This window comes from Necator americanus, chromosome X (genome assembly GCF_031761385.1).
Source record: "Necator americanus strain Aroian chromosome X, whole genome shotgun sequence".
Taxonomy (NCBI): Eukaryota; Metazoa; Nematoda; class Chromadorea; order Rhabditida; family Ancylostomatidae; genus Necator; species Necator americanus.
Window position 1 is genome coordinate 15544622 of NC_087376.1, and position 20096 is coordinate 15564717.

A 20096-nucleotide genomic window follows, 5' to 3' on the forward strand; every position below is an offset into this window, starting at 1 on the left:
AAATCTCTGCACATCCGATCACGAAAACATTGCTACAGTGGCTGATATAGTTACTTTATATGAAGACAAGAAAGAACTACTGCCTTTACCACTACCCGTACTGCTAACCTAAATTTGTAGGCACAAATAATAATGTGAGAAAGCAATGCGTGCTTACAAAACATTCAGAAATCAAGTCATAGGAGACGTAAATAAATTACTTTAGAACCCTCAAAAGTTTCAAATTTTCTTAGCGTATGTAAAAGACGCCTCACTAGTTTAATGGTACACACCATCTCGATAAACGGTCTGTTCGATATGTGGTGCACGAATATGACGAGTGTGCGACACTCCATAGCATGATATGGACTGGATTGGTTGGGTAGCCCAAGTCTGAGGTACACATGATCCTTGAGTGTTCGCATCGGATGGGTAGATTGGCACAAATTAGCGCTTTATAACGTAGTATGATGTTGTCTTCTGCCCTTATGAAAGGGGTTTCATGGAACGTGGGATTTGGGCTTCGTTCATGTTTTGGTGAAGCGAACTTCTCATACTCGATTTAAATATTTGTTAACCTCTATGTTATACTTACGTATCAAAACCATGTTCGTGTAGGTGTTAAACGTAATAGACATGATATAGATCTCTTTCAACATAAGCTCCTACGATTTATCTTCTCCGCTCATCTCACATAGTATGAAGGTACAGCCGATCTTTTATTCAGTCTGGGAAAAAAGATCACAAAATTATACGTAGCCAAAGAAAAATGAAAATGGAGCTGGTTTTGATTGTCTTCAGTTGCGACGCGTTCGCCGCAGAATACGCTTCTTTTTCCTGGATGACACACGCTGTCTATTCGCTCTATCTTGCCGAATCAAAAGTGCATCGCTCTTAGCTAACTGAACATCTTCGATGCCGACTACCCACTGTACCTTGCTTGAGCTTCGCAAATAACAAATGCACTCTCCGAATTGAACTCTCTTCGGGTAATAATAGTAGTACGAAGAGCACAAACTAAGCCCACTTATTTGGGCGTAAACAATACGCTTTGCTGGTGTCTCACGCTGGTAGCCGCTTTTATATGAGTGAAACGCAAGATGGGAGAAAACAGCAAAAAAAAGAAGTGGGGAAACGAATGAGTTTAGGTAGTCCTGTTGACAACGTGATTTAGCTGTACCAAGAACGCAGCTCTAGTTTGCAGCATTTCAATGGAGGCAAGAGCATCAATGTGTTCATCCTTTACAGGACTCCCTTTGCCTTCCTCCCTTTTTCATTTTTCTCTCAGATTTGTCACGTAGTCACCTTAACTCATTTCTATTATTTCCATATGTTCAGTATTAACTATGACGCAATAAATCGAAATCTTCCCAGCCAACGTAGTTTTTTTTTTCCTTTTTTTGAAAAGTTAATGATTTGCAAATGGCATAAGTCGTTGAAGTTTCCTTTGATTTTCCTTTCTTCTTAGTTACTTCATCGTGTTGTTCAGTTTGTACCCTCAGAGAAAAAATGTGCAGAACCTGTACAAGTACTTTCTCCTTCCAACGATTTGGAATCAAGAAGATCAAGATCAAGAGATTTCGCAAAGAAAGGAGTGTTGATTGATAATGTATGAGTGCTTATCGCAAGAGGTGACAGAAGAAGTGCAAGTAAAAGAAAAGAAAATTAAGGAAATTCAATTCCAACAAAACAGCTGAATAGTAATTCAGTTTCTGAGCTGTGTAAAGACATAGGTCTCTAGAATGTTATGTAGAATGTGCCAGATAAAATAGTCAATCTGATACCATTCTAAGATTTCATATTAGAAAGAAAAATCCCAACAAAATCCTATCGAACTAATTGTTAACGGGCCACCCACTCGGTACCATAGACGTCCTATACATTTTCTTAAACCTACTGGCTTAGAACATAGACACGTGACTTTTCTTACCATCATAGCTACGTTAGGGCGGAGCCGGACCCTCCTTGGGTGAAGGGGGTCGGAGTACAGGGCTCCGGCTATCCCATCTATGCTTACCATACAACAACCCGGCTTTCCGTCACCTTCACCATGCAACACTTACTCCAATCGAAGAACAAGAGATTCATTGGTTTTTCCTTTCACGATGCTCCTCAATCAGATGTCGTGTTGCAGGTGCGGCATAAGGTACCTTAGTTGATAAACGAAGTCGCTACCGGTTAGTAGTGAAGTGTTTCGAATTCGGCGTTCGATGATGCGTTTGAAAAACTTTATGCTGTGAGACAGCAATCCAATCTTTCTGTAATTTGGGCGTTCACTTAGGTTGCCCCTTTACATAGGGGTCGTCATGTTGTTGGCAGTCCACAGTCTTCATCTTTAACGCCACGACATGGTTAAGTAACTTCCTTAGCCAATTTACTGGACTTCGACATCGTAACGTCCAAACTCTGCCGCAGATCCGCGCCAGTCGCGTTTGCCGTTTTCATTCGTTTCAGGTCTCATTTACTTCTGTCAATGGTGCTGGAGAAGTCAACTATAAGATTGGGGGATTGGTGGATGGGAAACTCTTCGGTTGAAACTTTCGAAGGGGTGCGGGATAAAAAGTAAGCGCGAAAATCGGCTGACCTGCCCGCAGCGCCGCGGAACTCTACGTAATTATCGCCAGCCGCTCCACCAGCTAGGCAGCCTCCGCGACCGCCTGGGGCCACCTAGACCCCGCCTCCCTCTTACCGCCGCACCAACACTGCGCGCAACGTTAGCGTCGCGACGGAGCGGTGAAAACTGCTGCTGAAAGACTGGTATAGAGAAATATGTCATGTGGTATTAGGCACATTGTCAGCCGTCAGCTGCCAACTTCATTAAGCTAGTCGTGAAAAGAAAATTAGAAGGCGAAAAGGAGAAAGATATAGTAAAACACAAAACAATGGGAGATTTTCAAAATCATCTCTCCTTATCTGAATGTGACAGGTAAGAGATTGGCCTCCTAATGTTTACATGCGATAAACTAATTTTGACAACTGTTAGCAGAAAAATAGACTTTTTCATTCACATTTCCTAACATTTCAGTACCTGTGCTTTCTTTCCTTACTTACAAAGTTCTAATGTTTCGTCCTATTTCATGTTTGTTTCAAAAAGAAAAAAAAAGAAAAGGAAAGAATGAGAGCTGCGGAAGCGGTGAAATGAGAGGAGGCGCGATGTGGACGAGGCGTCAACCTCAGGGAACACAAGAGAAGCGACAAGGCTGCTGCGGCGATAAAGACGTTGTCAGCAAAATTTCAAACCGAAATCCTTTGATGTTGTTGGGATCCAAAAGATGAAATACAGCAAAACCTCAGAATGTTACGTTACTGCAAAAAAAAAAAACTCTTTAAAATCGTTACATACGTCTTATTCAACAAGTACAGAAGTTTGTAACAAGAGTGCTGTAGCCAGAATTACCTAAAGCGCCATTTTTGGATATCGAAAACAACAGCGAGAGACATTGTGTTGTAATCTTTTTACAGCGATCGCCTTTTCAAGTTGTACCTTAGGTGTGTGTCGGCTCCTAATTGTCAGCGAATCTTATCTAATGTTGTACAAACCGCATTTAATTTGGCGCAAAACACGAGCATCAAGATAAACACCTATTTTTCAAAACGTGTGAATAGATCTCACACCGAAGATAACAGATCTCTCCTCATTCTTCCAAATGGAAATAACCATACGCCATTGATATCCACATAAGTAACCAAATAAACTAAGACCTGTGCTCTTGAGGAGCTTCGAGGCTGCTCGGTATTGAGCCGACTTCATGTTGATCTTCTGCTTCCTCTTCCAGATCAGAAGCGTTATCTGGTGTATGTTCCGAGACTGCCGATCCGACTAAAAGAGAAACAATCATCCGTTAACGACACGAATTGTTGTATCCACAATGTTTTGCATGCTATTTTACAGTTAGAACATCTATCCTTCGTTCCAACTTTCTAGTTATAGCGCTGAGCCACAAAAGGATATGTGCGTCTCGAGGTTTTTTAAAACTTCCACCCTCAAAGTGCCGTGAAAAGTTGACGAGTACCAGAAGTATTAGAACATAAAGTGTATTCAAGTATCCAGTCTCGTGTTTTGTTTTGTGTACAATACGTCAAAGCTCCAGTTTTCTCCGATCAAAAAAAAAACAAGTATCTCCAACTTGAGCTGCTTTCCTACATTGCTTTCGTTACAAAACTGGTAGAGTTAACACAATATACTTCAACAATAATACTGTTTTGTAGGAATGTCGTCTGCTCCATTGGTAATGAATCTGCTAAGGATGATTATTCGTTTATGAACCTTTTTCATTATTCACCTCTCTGACTCACACTGACCTTAATTTCATTGACTGCCAGCGGCTTCGTCTATTGTTAACAAGGAGACGAGCTTCTTCTGCGCAAATGATAGAAATTGCATAAAGGAATAAAGTAGTATTCTGGGAACTTGCAGGAAACAAGCGGCATCCAGTCACAGGGATGGCTACAGAAACTCTCTCAGTACTGTTTTTGATATCGCTAAACAGCTTTTCTAAGCGGTGAAATGGGGGAACCCAAAGCAACTGGCCATGTTTGACAAATCAGAGCACGTTCCAATTCGTACGACCAGCATTGTCACGTGATCATCAGCTGAAGCTTCTTCGAGAAATGAATGATAACTAAGTGAAACATGGAGTACCAGGACCACTTTTCATAAATACACCACAAGGTACATAAGAGAACGTGCGACAGAAGAAAAAAAGTGCAGCACAAAATCGGTTATTGATGCCACCATTTTTGGTGTTATCAATACGTATATATACAACTCACACAACTGCACTGAGTTTCAAAGTCAGTGCGGATAGTCTCCGCTAGGAAGCGGAAGAAATGAAGGTTGGCTCTGCCCACCTGATTCTGCCGAAAATTATCGTTAGAGAACTTGACTTAGAGTTAATGTCAACAGAGCAGTCAAGGGGGATAAGCTATTTGGTGGTAGAGTTAATGTCAACAGAGCAGTCAAGGGGGATAAGCTATTTGGTGGTCCTATTTGCAAATAAATCGGCATTTTCAGGCCTTTAAAGAAGACGTGTAGTATGGTTCAAACGAAGTGAAGCACATTGCAGTTCCGTACGGGACTTCTTTGGTGGTGCAGTGTAACGTAGCGGTTAGGAGCCTACTGGAACCCTTGCTGGCACTTCCCATAGCTGTAATTTGCGATTGTCCCACCTTAGTTCCAAATACTGCCTTCACCGCGTCGTTTCGAGCGCGTACGCAAATTCACCGTACTTCATGTCGTTTTGACGCGACAAAGTGTCGGAACCTCGAACGACTAGGTGTCGGAGCAGGAAGGATTATAAAAGTTCCACATTTGTGATGCACAGTATATTTCAATTTTCTTCTACAGAAAGAATGTCCAGGTTCAAGAATGGGAGAACATGGAATCTATTAGGGAAAACATTTGACTTCATGCACAACTCATAGAACGGTTCTATATGCATAACTAAGTGAACATATAAATGCATAAATATGGATATTGCCGCTTCCATTACTATTATTACTGCAATATATAAATGTACGCAATGTTATCTTAACGCTGATCATTCAGATATTTGAATTAGAGTATCATCATGCTAGAATTAAGGTCGTATTGGAATGGTTGGATAGGAACCAGAGAACTTGTAATCACCATTTCTTCCTATGATTTTCGTGAACTATAACACAAGAAAAATTTCAATGGGATCTCTTCTTCTTATAAATCAACTCATACAAAGAACCTACAAAACCAATAGATATCTTGCAGCTCCTCAAGTGAAAATGAATTGTTGCTGGTAAAAACAGTGGAAAACCATCTGGTCACCACACTCCGTCCAGATAGAATCGGATCAAGGATTGAGATCACACCCAGTAGAGCATGTTTACGTTTGATGCTGGGTATTGATGATAGCTGCCCAAATGAGGTTTGGATAGGAAAAATAAGTGAGAAGTGACAACAGCTAATCAGAAATGAGTTAAGCAGCAGTGGCAAGTGGTCGGTAGCGTGATTGGCTGGTGTCCAACTTCTTCTTAGCTGTTTTCTTGCATTTCTTTTTTCCACGTATTATGAGCTACCTTCGATAATCAGATGCAACTTAGTGAAGATGCGGTGGTCAGCAACATGAATACTGCCAATAAGGAGAACTCCTTGCGAAGCAAATTCAACTGGATAAAAGGACGGTTGCGCCCCGACTATGTTCGACTTAAAACGAACATAGGCTGCGCAGCGAAGAGTGCTAAGTTGTATTTATGTTTTCTTGTTATGCCAACGAGGTTTAGGTGAAACTTTATTATTGGCCTGACGTTTCAACAAACTCGTCTTTATGAAAGGCCTGAAAATGGTTCGAGGGCTTTGATGCCATGCATATCCCATCAAACTCCTCCTCTCTTCTCGGCAAGCCTCCATATTGTTCTACCTACACCATGTAAGACCTTCAAATAGAAAACAAACTGACCAGTCTCACCAACAGCGGGGGTGGTGAACCATCGTGTTCTTAAAGATTTTCACTAAGGTGAAGGAGATCTACGCACTATGCAGTAGAATTACTGATGTCTGGATAACGTTAAGGAACTGTATGTGGGGCAATCTTATAGCTCGCAGAGTGTCACAAATGGCAAGAAGTCATTGGTGATTGATAAGCACTCACTTTTGTTATTCCTGACGGAAATCCGGAACGCTTCCAATGCCTTCTTAACAGATATTTCTTTCTCGTGCGCTAATATCGCACATTTAATAACAAACGCATTCCCATCTTGCTTCTCATTTTTGTGGCGCCCTAACAGTGTCATCAAACTTCCACTCCTTTTACCAGCCAAATGTTCGTTGATACGCAAGTTCAGCATCTTTCCAGTTCCTCCAACGTAAATGGCGTTGCATGTTAGGCATCTTATTTGGTAGATAACTCCGATTTTCGTGCAATCATCAGCGTTACCGAATGGACAAACAACACAGCACTCTGACACGCATTGCCTATTGTTGAATCTATTGCGAACTAACTGTCACTTGATGCTGTTGTTCGGGATGTCCATCAATACAACACCATCTTGCAACTGTGCTCGAAAGAGTCCGGTGTATAGCAGCAGTTAAGGAGTCAGAGACGAAGGGGATGTACAAGGTAACTCTACCTTCACGTGGGATCCTCACTGTGTTATTTGTAGTTCGAGATTGGGTGTTAGATTTCGATCTCGTGTAACCGTTCGAACTAGCTATGTTTATGGTTTTAGTTATTCCTCCCGTTCTCTATCCTCTGTGCACACTGGAAGAGAGGACTTGGAGAATGCTAAGTTGGTTGAGTAGTGGAGTGCGAAGCTGGCCGCTTCTAACGAGTTAAGTAAGCTAGCCAATTCAACCGCAGTCAATTGGATAGACATCCGAAATAGTGTGAGTGGTCGCGAAGATAAAGGAAGCTGCTCTTCTTGCTTTTACTTACCTCGTGCTAACTGTTGCCTAAAAGATGTAGTATTTTGTGTCAAAGTATACGTTTTATGCGTAAAAACCCCCGGCGCGAAAAGCGATTTTACCTGACTGCAAAGAACACGACAAGCTCTTGCGAGTCCATTTCTGCTCTTTATAACGATTTTCTATACTTTTTTTCGTATATTGTGGCCTTGTTTTATGTCGTGTTGTTATTTGTCATTTTAACGGCAACTCTTTTCTTTCGATTTTTCTCTTTCACCTCTTTTTCTATATTATGTTCTATATTCTATAACAGCTCGCGAAAGGATACATAGTCTCAGGAAAGCAATTTTATTTTAGTTTTATGGGCTTTTTTCTCTTCCAGAGCCAAGCACCTTATTAAAACAACGTAATTATTCATGCACAATTATACAAAAAAAACTATGGAGAACCATAGAAAACAGGAAGAAAAGGGATCTGTGGAGTTTTCCGCGTAATCTTAATCATCTGCTATTTGGTTCTTCCATTACAAGCTACTCTTTTAGTCTTTTCTGATCGGGTGCGTATCGCTAGGTACCTGTAGCCTCCGCAACACCTTATCCTTAAGGAAAACAACAGGCAACGGCGATCGTCAATTGCGCTGCGCAGCAGTTAATAGCGTCAGCAGAGCATTGCGCTGCTATTGCCTTATGCCCCGCCCATCACATCGTCATCTTCTGCCCTTACCATCTAATGAGGTGCGAAAGATGCCTCGCAGGAGCATGCTATCTCTGACATTGCTTCTGTATGGAATATCGATCGGAACGATTGTACACGAAACGCCAGAAATAGGAAAAAAATGTGTTCTATTTATGTAAAACAAACAAATCGGAACTTTTACAAACTATTGCAGTATCTTATGTGCATTAAATACTCTGTATAAAAACAGATATATCTGTATCTTCTATATAGTTTTTCCAATCATAAATCTACATCTTCCAACGACCAGGTTCTCGTTTTCACACTTCTCAACTTTTTTGGAATTTTTTTTTTTGCAATTGGAATGTTCTCCTACGTTACTACGCTTGGAACACGTTTTCAGCTTTATATATGTTTTCTAATGTTTTTTTGTTCTTGCACAAATCCTCTGCATTTTTAGCATTTTCATTTCCTAGATTTTTTCCACATTCTACATTGCCACGTTTTGCTTTTTTTGTCCTTTGAACTTTCGTAGAAGTCAACTCTATCACGTTATTGCAATACAAACACGGCAAAACATAACCTCAGTAATATGGAGATGGATTGGCGTGGCTTAGTAATCACAGCTAGCCGAATAAGTGCCTACAGAAGATGCTGGCCTACCGACAGCATCTTCTGTAGGCACTTATTCGGCTGCAGATAATCTGATGTGGGTACCTAACGACACCCCCTTTCTCATCGTCCAGTTCGTTAGCGCATGCAATTCTTTTTTTTCCTTTTTTCATTTCCTTCTGCTTCCTTCGAGATCAAAGCACCAGCTGTTGGGCGGAATCAAAATGGTCGCCGTGACGAGTTTTCATTTGATACATCCCCATACCGTAACACGACTGACTGTCCACTAAACATAAAACCTAGAGGAAGGAATTACTACGAACACAGATTGCTAAGTAACATTGTCCTAGCGAAAAAGAGCCATCGAGAGAGGAAGAGAAAATGTCAGGCATAATGTGCATGGTGCAGCAAATTACTCCAAGCGTCGTTACTCAGCATTTCGTGGATCCTACTTTGCACCAATTTTATACTTCCCTCCAGCTGTAGACGTCCTTTCTTCGCTTAGTAATATCATCCAAATTGCTTATTGAAGCAGAGATATGAAAATTCATCACTGTTGGATAGGAAATGGCTCTTCAAACTCTTTAACGCTAAATGCAGAAGTGTTACTTCTGTCAGGGGTTGGTCCTTGACCCTTTGAATAAGAAAAGCTTGACGTCGTTATGCCACCCCTTCCCACTCATCAATCACCGCTGAGTCGTTTTGCACGTCTTAAAGGATAAAGGATAAAGTGTCTGGCGTTAATCAATCCGCTTGGGATGCGCCCCCACGTTCACTTCAATTCAGAATCGTTTGAGGTTTACGAACGTGTATCTGGCCTATACAATGACTTGCGGTGGCTAGCCGATGTGTCAAGTCAGTGCTTTTATCCTCCCAGACAAGTCTGGTACCAATTTATCGACCCCGGAGTGATGAAAGGCTTGGTGAGCACTAGGGCGGATTCGAACCTCCGATCGATTGTGCAGGAAGCGGAACCTCTAACCGCTACACTACACCCGCCCCTTGCACGTCTTAATATGGGTTTATTTCCTTCGCCTCTTTTCCTCTTTGCTCTTTTCATTCCTTTCTTCTTCAAACCCTTCACGACCTCATATGCTCCCACACTCCTACGACCCCCACCATTTGTTGAGAAAATTCCAACACATGCTTGACCTAGTTTAGTATTTTGTAGGAACTGACTCAGCGTAATATGGCTTTTGACCGAATAACGCAAGAATATTCCAACCAAACTCAATTAAAGCCACTGAGGAAGGCGAAACTATAGGACAACCTCCACAGCGGCTCACCAACTCAGCGGTGCGGAGGTGACTCTGGTCGTCGAACTGAGATGCACATCGGAGGTTCGTCCTTCGGCAGGGTCTCCCAAGCTGAGAAGAAGTTCCACAAGTCCGACATTCCGTCTTCCCGGAATCGGAAGCCTAGCTAAGAGTAAACCACTGCTGTGATTCACCACCGCCTTGGCAAAATGTCGCAAGGTGGCTTCCTGATCCATATAGGTTGGGCGACGACCTGTGGTGAAAGCTAATCTCGCCATGGCAGACCTGGTTAGTATGAGGGAAAGTCTATCGCTGCTCCAGTACATACACTGCTTCAGTATCCTGCACAATGAGCTCTGCCGTCTCAGACCTCAGGTGGAATGGCAACTGCTGAGAAGAGATCAAATCACAGCAGTGCTCGAGACGTCTTCGATTGTGGACCAAGGCGACACATGCACGACTCGCCATAGAGACTGTCTCAGGCTTTGATTCTACAACAATTTCCACAGCCACCCACCTACATGTCCTTCTCGGGGCTGCAAAGCGTACCAAATTCCATCGTGATTGCTCTGCAAGAGACCAAGAGCAGAAGATGCGACGTACGACAGATAAATGACGGTACACTCGTCACTCGCGGAGGAAAATTTCTGTTGCGAATGCGGTGTTGGTTTTGCTATCACAAAGAGATTCCTTTTCTTTCTGCCGTTTCAAAATCATTATGCTTCTGTATAGTGCCGTTTTTTAATCATTGTGTTTGTATATTGTGCTGTTTTTTTTATGTCGTACAGTTTGGAATTGTTAGGAAGTCATTTCTTCTTGCTTTTTTGCAGTTCTCCACTTTTTGCATGGTAGCGCGTAAGTAGGAATACATAGCATCGAAAAGGTTCTTCTATTTTAGTTTTATAGCTTGTCTTTGATACTAATTCGTACTTCGTATTCGATTTTTTTGCTGCATTTTTCTGCACCCTTCAACAACAGAAACAACAATTGTTGCGCGGAATCGATATCTGAAGTGTCTTCGGTTGCCATACCCCGTACCGTAACTCAACTACCTGCCCCCAACGCTCAACCAAATGAGGGATTACTACGGGCCTAGAATTCAAAAGTGGCTTAGCCGTACTTTTGTGTTCTATGGGTACCAAAAAGTGTCATTTCCTGTGAATTATTCTTGCCATTCCAATTAGTAATTTAAACGACCGCGTAGCGGTCACGCAGCTTCACTGACATACTCGTTGCTACTGTTTGTGCAATAGACTTGGTATATTACACCTCATTTCATGCAGTACCCTGATCTCCCCTGGGGCAAGCAGTTCCAGACAAGTTGAAGTTTCAAATTGCTTGGTGGTATCTCTTTAACCGGAACAAAGCTACCTAAATCTGCTCTCAGAGAACGTCTAATAGCAATGTTAACTTCACCGAGAAATAAGAGAAGCTAAAAGGTGGGATGACTTATTACGTCCTCGGGGAAAGCGAGGATTGTACTATGTCCAGCATTTCTTGATTTTGAGGTCTCCTCTTTTCGTAAGATAGTACATGAATTTAACAATAATAAGGGTTTGATCTTCTTATAGAGCAAATCCTCATCTACAAAACGCTGTTGCAAGTATTTTTCGAAGTGATATATAAACCCAACAACTCAATTGAAACTTGGTGTAAAACGAATCGGCTTAGGTACTTTCAGTGAAAGATTTTCTCTTAAAAAATGTGGTAAGTTTCAAGGATGTAGTCAAGGATGTTCCATTTCTACTATCTGTGGGTGACAAAAAGATGAGGATTTTGCCAAAATTCATGCTTCCCATAACAAACATTAAAAATACTAGTAAACAAATGGAAACAAGATAGCAACATGAGTAACATGTTCCATTATGTTTCATTACATGTTCGTACTCATTTATGTTCATGTACAGTTCGTTGTTCTTTCATTCGTTTTGCGAAAGTTTTGCTCCAAGTGGATATAGCCACAGATGCGGTGCTATGGCACGGAGCCGGCGCTCCTACCAACTTTTGGACGATTGGCGAAAAGAGCCCATCACATGAGCTGCATCCCACAACCCGGACCCCCTTCACCAAAGGAGGGTCTGGCTCCTCCCCATCGCGCCTATGCCATTGGCGAATTAACCCCCTTCACTCCTGGAGTGTTGGCGAAGGGACCCCTTCCTCCTTGGACGTTTGGCGAAAAGACCCCATCACTTGAGCTGCACCCCATGACCCAGACTCCTTCACTTGAGGAGAGTCCGACTCCTCTCTATCGCAGCTATGGATATAGCTCGTTATAATTAAACTTAGGCGTAAATAGTAAGAAATCGATCGCGTTGTATGATTCAGTTGTTCACTACAGCTTCTATTTTGACTACTTTTTTTGCCTAAAAAAAACCTACTTTGGCAGAAATGGAACGCCTAGCCACGTAATACCACTGCCAACATTAACATTCTTTGGAACAGAATACTGCTGCAAATAAAAAGATAGCAACCTGTTCTGTTCTCATCTTTTTCTCTATTCTGCAAAATTCCAGCTTCAGCAATGTTCGAAGCTTTGGCCATGTACTGTCAACTGCTAATTTCACGTGTAAATAGTCGAACGGAATAGTGATATGTCCCCTGAGATATTCAGTTCTTTCAGCAGTAAACACATGAGAGATTGAACTTCATTTTTGGGTCGCTGTTTTTTGTTTCTACAAAACAGACTGCTTGATATTAAACATGCGATCTATCACAATTAGATTAGCTGAGGACGTTATTTTCAGAAATGAATACGAAAACCAAACACAAAAGAACTTGGAACCAACTCTGTGGTACCTATAAAAACATGCCACCCTATGTTATCCGTGAGCGTAACCCTGCGCTTCAGTTCTGAGAAAGTGCAAGGGCCCGCCACCAAAATAAATAAAGTCTCTGTGGCATCAATCCACTTGAGGCGCGCCAACGCCCAACACGTTTTCTTGCAATTCGTAGTCGTTGAGGTTTTCGAACGCTGCTGGCCTACACAACGACTTGCGTTGGCCAGACGATGATCAAATCAGTGTTTCTGTTCCCCCACACAAATCTGGTGGTACCACTTTATCGATCCCGGAGGGATGGAAGGCTCGGTTGGCACTAGGGCGGTTTCAAACTATCGACCGTGCGGCCACAGCGGACCTCTTACCGACCGCGCTAAATTATGTGAAAAGGGAACTCACACAAGGAACCAGATTTTGCGAGTCTCATTAAGGCAATTATATTTAACGTTTTAATTAATTAATTAATTCTATTTAATGTTGAAAGAGCCTTATTGAGGCCATAATCATAACATAATCAGTCATCATAGTATTTCAGAAAAAAAGCAACGTAACCGAACCAGGAACTAAGATGAAAAACTATCCACTAAAGATAAGGATTCCTGAATTGAGAATTCCACGTACCAGTACTTCCAGTATCGACAACACATGTTCTTTTTAAAGTTCCACTGCCAATGCGTTTCTTTGGCGCTACTTCTACGACAACGCTTTCCATGTACTTGTCTTCGGACATCAAACCAATTGGGTCACTACAATAGAAGATATAGTATCCACTAAACAAACTAGAATGTTGACTTGACATGAATGCCAGTCTTTAGAATATGTATCACTTCCGCTTAAGAACGCCCAGCTACGTGCAGCTACTTTCCTCCTAGATTCGATGCGGCACAATAGTATCTAGAACAAGCATGATCGACAAATCCTGTGCTCAGAACTCTCATTCAATGAAAATTTACTTCTAGGTTTGAGGTCTCCTAAAAATTAAAAAAGAAATTTCTCCTGATTCCAAACGAAAATTAAGTGGATTTTAAGAGGCTTTTTATTCATTCCATCAGTGAATAAGCCCTCATGCTGGATCTGGGCCCGACAAAGTCAATGTGGTGTCTGTTTTTGATCATTTCTCCCGACAAATCTTGCACAGCACTAAACCACCTCTTAAGGGCCAAATATCCAATACACAATTATTAATAGTGTGAACGAAAGGGGACTTCTTCCTTCGCACTAGTACAGAATGCGGTCTCAACGACACTACGGTACGAAAAAAGATACCTACGCGTCGACGACGGAACAAATTTTGAGCAAACTTTGCTGCACAAGCTGCTGGATAACGATGCTCATAGTTAAATGCAATCATCAATATTAGGTTGGAAATAAGTACGTAGCGTTTTTATTTTGGATTTTATTTTATAATTATTTGGGCATTATTGGTCAAATTTTATGTGCTATTTGAAAGAGCTCTTTTTGCTGGACAAAAATTGGATCTCCAGTGGACAATATAGAGTTCGGAGTGTAGATAACGAGTATGAGCATGATCACGCTCAGTTTCCCCTCATCGTGGGAATCGTGGCGCGTGTCCAATGTTGGCGCGTTCTTACATACCTAAGAATTAAGGAGGTTTCTACTAGCCGTTTTTCAGGACTGTTAGAGGAATTTGAGCATGTTCACGCTTAAACTCGTAATACAAAGCACGAACTCTATATTGTCCACGAGAGATGCAAACACGTGAACGGTCAGGAGGTACTTATATGATGTGCCGGCGCGTATCCAGTACGCTAGCGAGCATCGATAATTGCACCGCGCGTCTCCTGACAGCATCATAATCACCACGGTGGCGCCACAGTAGCACAGCGTGGTTGCTCTTGTTGTGCTCCGTCTCGCTGACGCACCACCCACACACCACCCTCCCCGCTCGCTGCGCCCGCAGCTCTTACAATGCGCTTTTGGAATTGAAGAAGGAAAGTGACTGGTATTAGATGTTCTTTGAAACTCTAGATAAAGTATACTTGCGAGTTAATATAAATGAGAGGTTTGCATAAGTGATATGCCATTTAGAAGCACGAGCGAAAATATTTATTATCTTGTTTTGACTTGTTAAATGGAAACCACTCATCCATCTCTGGAAATGCAAGAGATGTTTCAAAAAAGTCCCATTAATCGGTGTAATGTCACATTTTTTTTTTAAACTTTTCGCTTTCTAGGAATTTCTTTTTGCTTATCTTGCTGGGTAAAATTGGCATCCAACGCCGAACGAGGCGCGAATAATGCCTCGGAGACATTGCAACTAAATGTAGATCTCAAATATACAAAGGTCTCCGTTCGCCACTAATACATCAATAATAATACAATAGAAAGAAATGAAGCGATGAAAAGGTGTCGAAAGAAGTTTAGAGAACCATGCAAAGTCTTATTGTATAAAACGTACAAGCAAGTATTAAAATATGTGACATGCGCTCTCCATAGAAATTCTATCTATGTATAAAATTTTTAAAAGGTAAAATGTAGAAAGGAGTTTAAAGAATGTATACAAAGTAATAAGGGCATGAAGTTGCTGTGCGTATAGTTGCTGCGCTTGAAAGTTGAACATGAATTCGTTGAATGACGTCGTGACAAACATATACTTATCCACTGCGAGGTTATATAGAACAGTAAGGGCTTGAAATGTGTGGAATTTATTTATTAGTGGAATCATCATCAATCATGAGGTGTGAAAATATATGCATGTTATTCTCTTCCCTGCAGCATATTTTTGAGATAATCTTTATTTGTGTGAAGTTGTTCAAATGAGGTCAATATAGTTCAAGCATATCATTCCTACCAATCAGCAAACATTTGGCTCTTTGATATTCCATGATATGCCTGTGGTATTTTTTTTTTTTTTTTTGATTGGATAGAAAGATCTACCTTTTCTCTTTAATTTCCGATAATACATGCTCAGTTTACTATATTCGTACAACAGAACTCTTACAGAACCTGCTGTGTGAATTCGTTTTTCACTCCTTTCTTCCAAATTCGCAGTATACACTGCTTCGTCGCGGCGGAATGTCGCGCGCAGCGTTGATTGGAGAGCAATAGGGGGCGGGCCCTAGGTTATATCAGGCGGTCGTGAAGAATGTGTAGCTGCCGAAGGCAGGTCGGCAGCGGACAGCCGGTTTTCATGGGTTCCTCTTGTCTTGCACCCGACCAAACAGAAAATGTTATGATACGCTACCCTTAATCAGAATAAGTTTAGATATGAGCTGTTAACTGAGTTATGGGACCTTGTTTGAAGTCGCACATATTTCGAGGCGCATCCGGAAGTCTGTTTTTGCACACTTTTCCTCATTGCGCAACTACGCTGGAACGGTTAAAGAGCCGCTGCTAAAGTCCAAAACTAGAGGGAGAAGGTTACTTTTCTCCCTGATTAGATTCCAGAAAAACTTAGGACGATGGAAACGCGAAACAGAAAACGGTTTTGGTCAAATATAGGCAGATTCTATTCGTACTACTTCGTAAAATGTTGGTCAATAAGTCCGTAGCGTTTTTATTTTGGATTTTATGTTATAATTATTTTTGTGCATTATTGGTCAAAGTTTATATACTATTTGAAAGAGCTCTTTTTGCTGGAAAAAACGTAATTGTTTTCCCGAGTAATTCAATTATCCACGATCTTTGATTCTCAAAAATAGAATAACCAAGAAGTAAAAATCAGCATCTTCGGCGTGCTTCTCAAGGTCTTGCATTCCATTATCTATTTCATGTTGACGTAGAGACACCCTTTCTTGTCTTCAGTGACGGTTCTATACAGAAGTCGTTGTCTTTGACCACGTGTTGCATCGAATGAAGATAACTAGAAATGGTTGCATAAGTGCAGCTCATTTTTTCGATTTTCTCTTTTCGATCTCTTTGTGGTAATTTTCATCTCGCGACGAGAAGAGGTGCAAATCCTGTTTTCCGTCAGCCAGGATGAAAGGTGAATATTTTACACTTGCTCTTTGTGCTTCTTCCAGGATTTCCTTCTACCTGTATTTCGAAAGATCCTCGTGCAACGCTTTTCTGCAGCTAGTGTTTGCTTCTAACCGCTCAATGTGCGATAGATTCTGATTAAACCTCGAAGTCCTTCTGCTCTCCAACAATTTCTTGGTGGTCGTCGAAATTCAAATTTATTCCAGATTTATTTTACGCGCTTCGTGGCACGTTAAACACAGACAAGATGATAAACATTTTCACTCGAGTTTCTAAGTGGCATATCACTTATGCAAACCTCTTTCATTTATATTAACTCGCAAGTATACTTTATCTAGAGTTCCAAAGAACATCTAATACCAGGCACTTTCCTTTTCGTTCAATTCTAAAAGCGCATCGTAAGAGCTGCGGGCGCAGCGAGCGGGGAGGGTGGTGTGTGGGTGGTGCGTCAGCGAGACGGAGCACAACAAGAGCAACCACGCTGTGCTACTGTGGCGCCACCGTGGTGATTATGATGCTGTCAGGAGACGCGCGGTGCAATTATCGATGCTCGCTAGCGTACTGGATACGTGCCGGCACATCATACGAGTACCTCCTGACCGTTCCCCTGTTTGCATCCCTCGTAGACAATATAGAGTTCGAGCTTTGTATTACGAGTATAAGCGTGAACATGCTCAATTTCCTCTAACAGTCCTGAAAAACGGCTAGTAGAAACCTCCTTAATTCTAAGGTATGTAAGAACGCGCCAACATTGGACACGCGCCACAATTTCCACAATGAGGGGAAATTGAGCGTGATCATGCCCATACTCGTTATCTACACCCCGAACTCTATATTGTCCACGAGAGATCCAAATATCAAAGGTTTTATGATGCGTTGCTTCTACAATATTTTATCGGAAGAGTTTTTCTACCGAAATCTTCTTTTCTTTATCACAGCCTTGCACATTCTCTCAAAACTTAGCTAGGGAACAGAATTAAACTTGCTAACACTCCCTTTTTATTTTTTTTTTATTCGTACTTATCTTATATATTACTTATTTAATGTACTAGATTTTATTTTCATTCTAATCCATCTATTAATTCTTTAACTTCTTTTTTCAAAGATTTTGCTTATTATATTTTATTTTAAATCAATACATGAGCGACTACATTAGAGGAGATGAAAGGAGGGTTTTTGGGAGGATCGTGTCCCAATAACACGTCTGGGAAGCTGAGATAATTTCTCGTACCTACTTTTCTTTCTGATATCTCTCTTAATCAGATATTCAAAATTAACAATTTTTGAAGAACAGGGCTTCTTTAAAGGTAGCATACCACGAATCTGACTTGGTGAGGGAATCCGCTGCAAAAGCCACAGATGGGGATGTATTAGGTTCTCAAGAAAGTTCTTGCGGTTTTTGTTACTTGTATTTTAAATGTTTAATATTTAATGTTATATTTAATGTACATTGTTTCAAATGTTTATCTGCACGATCGATCGGAGGTTCAAATCTGCCCTAGCGTTCACTGAGCCTTTCATCCCTCCGGGGTCGATAAATTGGTACCAGACTAGTCTGGAAGTATAAAAACATTGACTTGACACATTGGCTAGCCAACGCAAGTCACAGTATTGGCCAGTTACACGTTCGTAAACCTCAAACGATTCTGAATTGAAGTGAACGTGGTGGCGCATCCCAAGTGGATTTATTAACGCCAGACACTTTATTCTAATTTCATCCTTTATCGCGGAAACGTGATCAATCGTGGTCGCATTTCATCGGATCGGATCGCACCATCTGTAGCTGTTTGTTGTTATTTGTTTATCCTTTATTTCAAATAAAATTTTGTTATAATACTTCGACTTCATATATTATTTTGAAGTGCGTTATTCGCTCTATCTGGTCGTTACGTTCGTTTTGTTTCCAGATAATTTGGTCTCTTTTTTCAGGACCTCAAATATAGCATGGACAAGACACAAATTTGCACGATTTTCTTGTTTCAGTTTAAAGACATCATCCCAGGAATCTGAGGTGGTACGGATTTCAGGCGGATTATTCGTATACGGGGTCATAGATTATGGAGAGAATGGTGATTCCATCCATTTCTTCCTAATTGCCGTAAAAAACGGCTAGGAAGATACGGTTTCGAGCGTTCCAGCGTGCTATTTTCTACGAGTTCGATTGGAGCGCTCCAGCCTTGTGCACGCGTCGCATCTTCCGGACCGTTTTTTACGGCAATTATGAAGAAATAGATGGAATCACCCCTCTCTCCATAATATACTATACCGTATAAGAATACACCTGAAATCCGTACCACCTCAGATTTCAGGTGGAGTATTCGTATACGGGATGGGAGACTACGGAGAGGGAGGTGATTCCGTCTATTTCTTGCTAAGTGCCGTAAAAAACGGCCCGGAAGATGCGGCGCCGCACAAGACTGGCGCGCTCCAATCGAACCTCTTGTACAAAATGGTGCGCCAAAAGGAATGAAGTCGTATCTTCCTGGCCGTTTTATACGGCAATTGGGAAGAAATGGACGGAATCACCCCCCTCTCCGTAGTCTCCCATCCTGTATACGAATACTCCACCTGAAATCTGCACCACCTCATTTTCGTGGGGTGATGCCTTTAAGCTAGGCCGAAAAGCTGCCGAAAGAAGTCGCAATAAGAATGATTCGTTTGACTCAGGAACCACTAACGAGCTTACAGCATAATGGTGGTTCGAAAAATTCTGCAGCGGTGACTAGAGCCATCTAATGTTGACAACAACCAACTGAGAGCCTTAGTCGAAGCCAACCCACGTACTATTCGAAAGCTTGCTGAAGAATTAGATTAACGTATACGACAATTTCCAACCACCAAGGAGATTGGGAAGTCGAAAAAGCTCGATAGACGATAATAAAAAAATTGTCATTTTGAGGTGTCGTCTGCACTCCTGCGGAACAAAAACGAGCAGTTTTTCAACCGAATTGTGACGTGCGATGAAAAGTGGATCCTCTACGACAATCGGCGACGTTCGGCTCACTGGTTGGACCGCGACGAAGCTCCACAACACTTTCCAAAGCAAAGTTGCAAAAAAAAGGTTATGATGAACGTCTGGTGGTCTGCAACAGGTCTCCACCACTGCTTCTTGAATCCGGGCGAAACGATTACAGCGAGGAAGTACTGCCAACAAATCGACGAAATGCATCGAAAACTGCAGCGTATCTGCCCGGTATAGGTCAACAGAAAAGGACCATTCTTGGTCCACGACAACGCCACGCCGCAACCGACTCTGCAGAAGTTGAACGAATGGGGCTACGAGACTCTCCCCTATCCGACATTCTCGCCGGACCTCTCGCCTACCGACTACCACTTTTTTAAGCATCTCGACAACTTTTTTTTTTGGTGAGAATGCTTCAGGAAGTGAAAAGATGCCGAAACGGCCCTTAACGACTTTATTGCGTCTAGGACTCCAGGATTCTATTATGTTGGAATCCACTTTATAAATCCACTTGTTTCTCG

The 20096-nt window shown here is 41.7% G+C and overlaps 1 protein-coding gene across 2 annotated transcripts in view; it reads right to left on the reverse strand.

The window, feature by feature from the left end:
* Positions 1-20096, reverse strand: part of RB195_023351 (uncharacterized protein) — a gene marked incomplete at both ends in the record, with an annotated part of 42163 nt that overhangs the window by 2355 nt on the left and 19712 nt on the right. For both annotated transcript variants that reach the window (XM_064210745.1, XM_064210746.1), the window contains 2 exons: positions 3682-3799; positions 13296-13420. In XM_064210745.1, coding sequence (XP_064066626.1) covers positions 3682-3799; positions 13296-13420 — 243 coding nt within the window. The remainder of the gene's footprint in view (positions 1-3681; positions 3800-13295; positions 13421-20096) is intronic.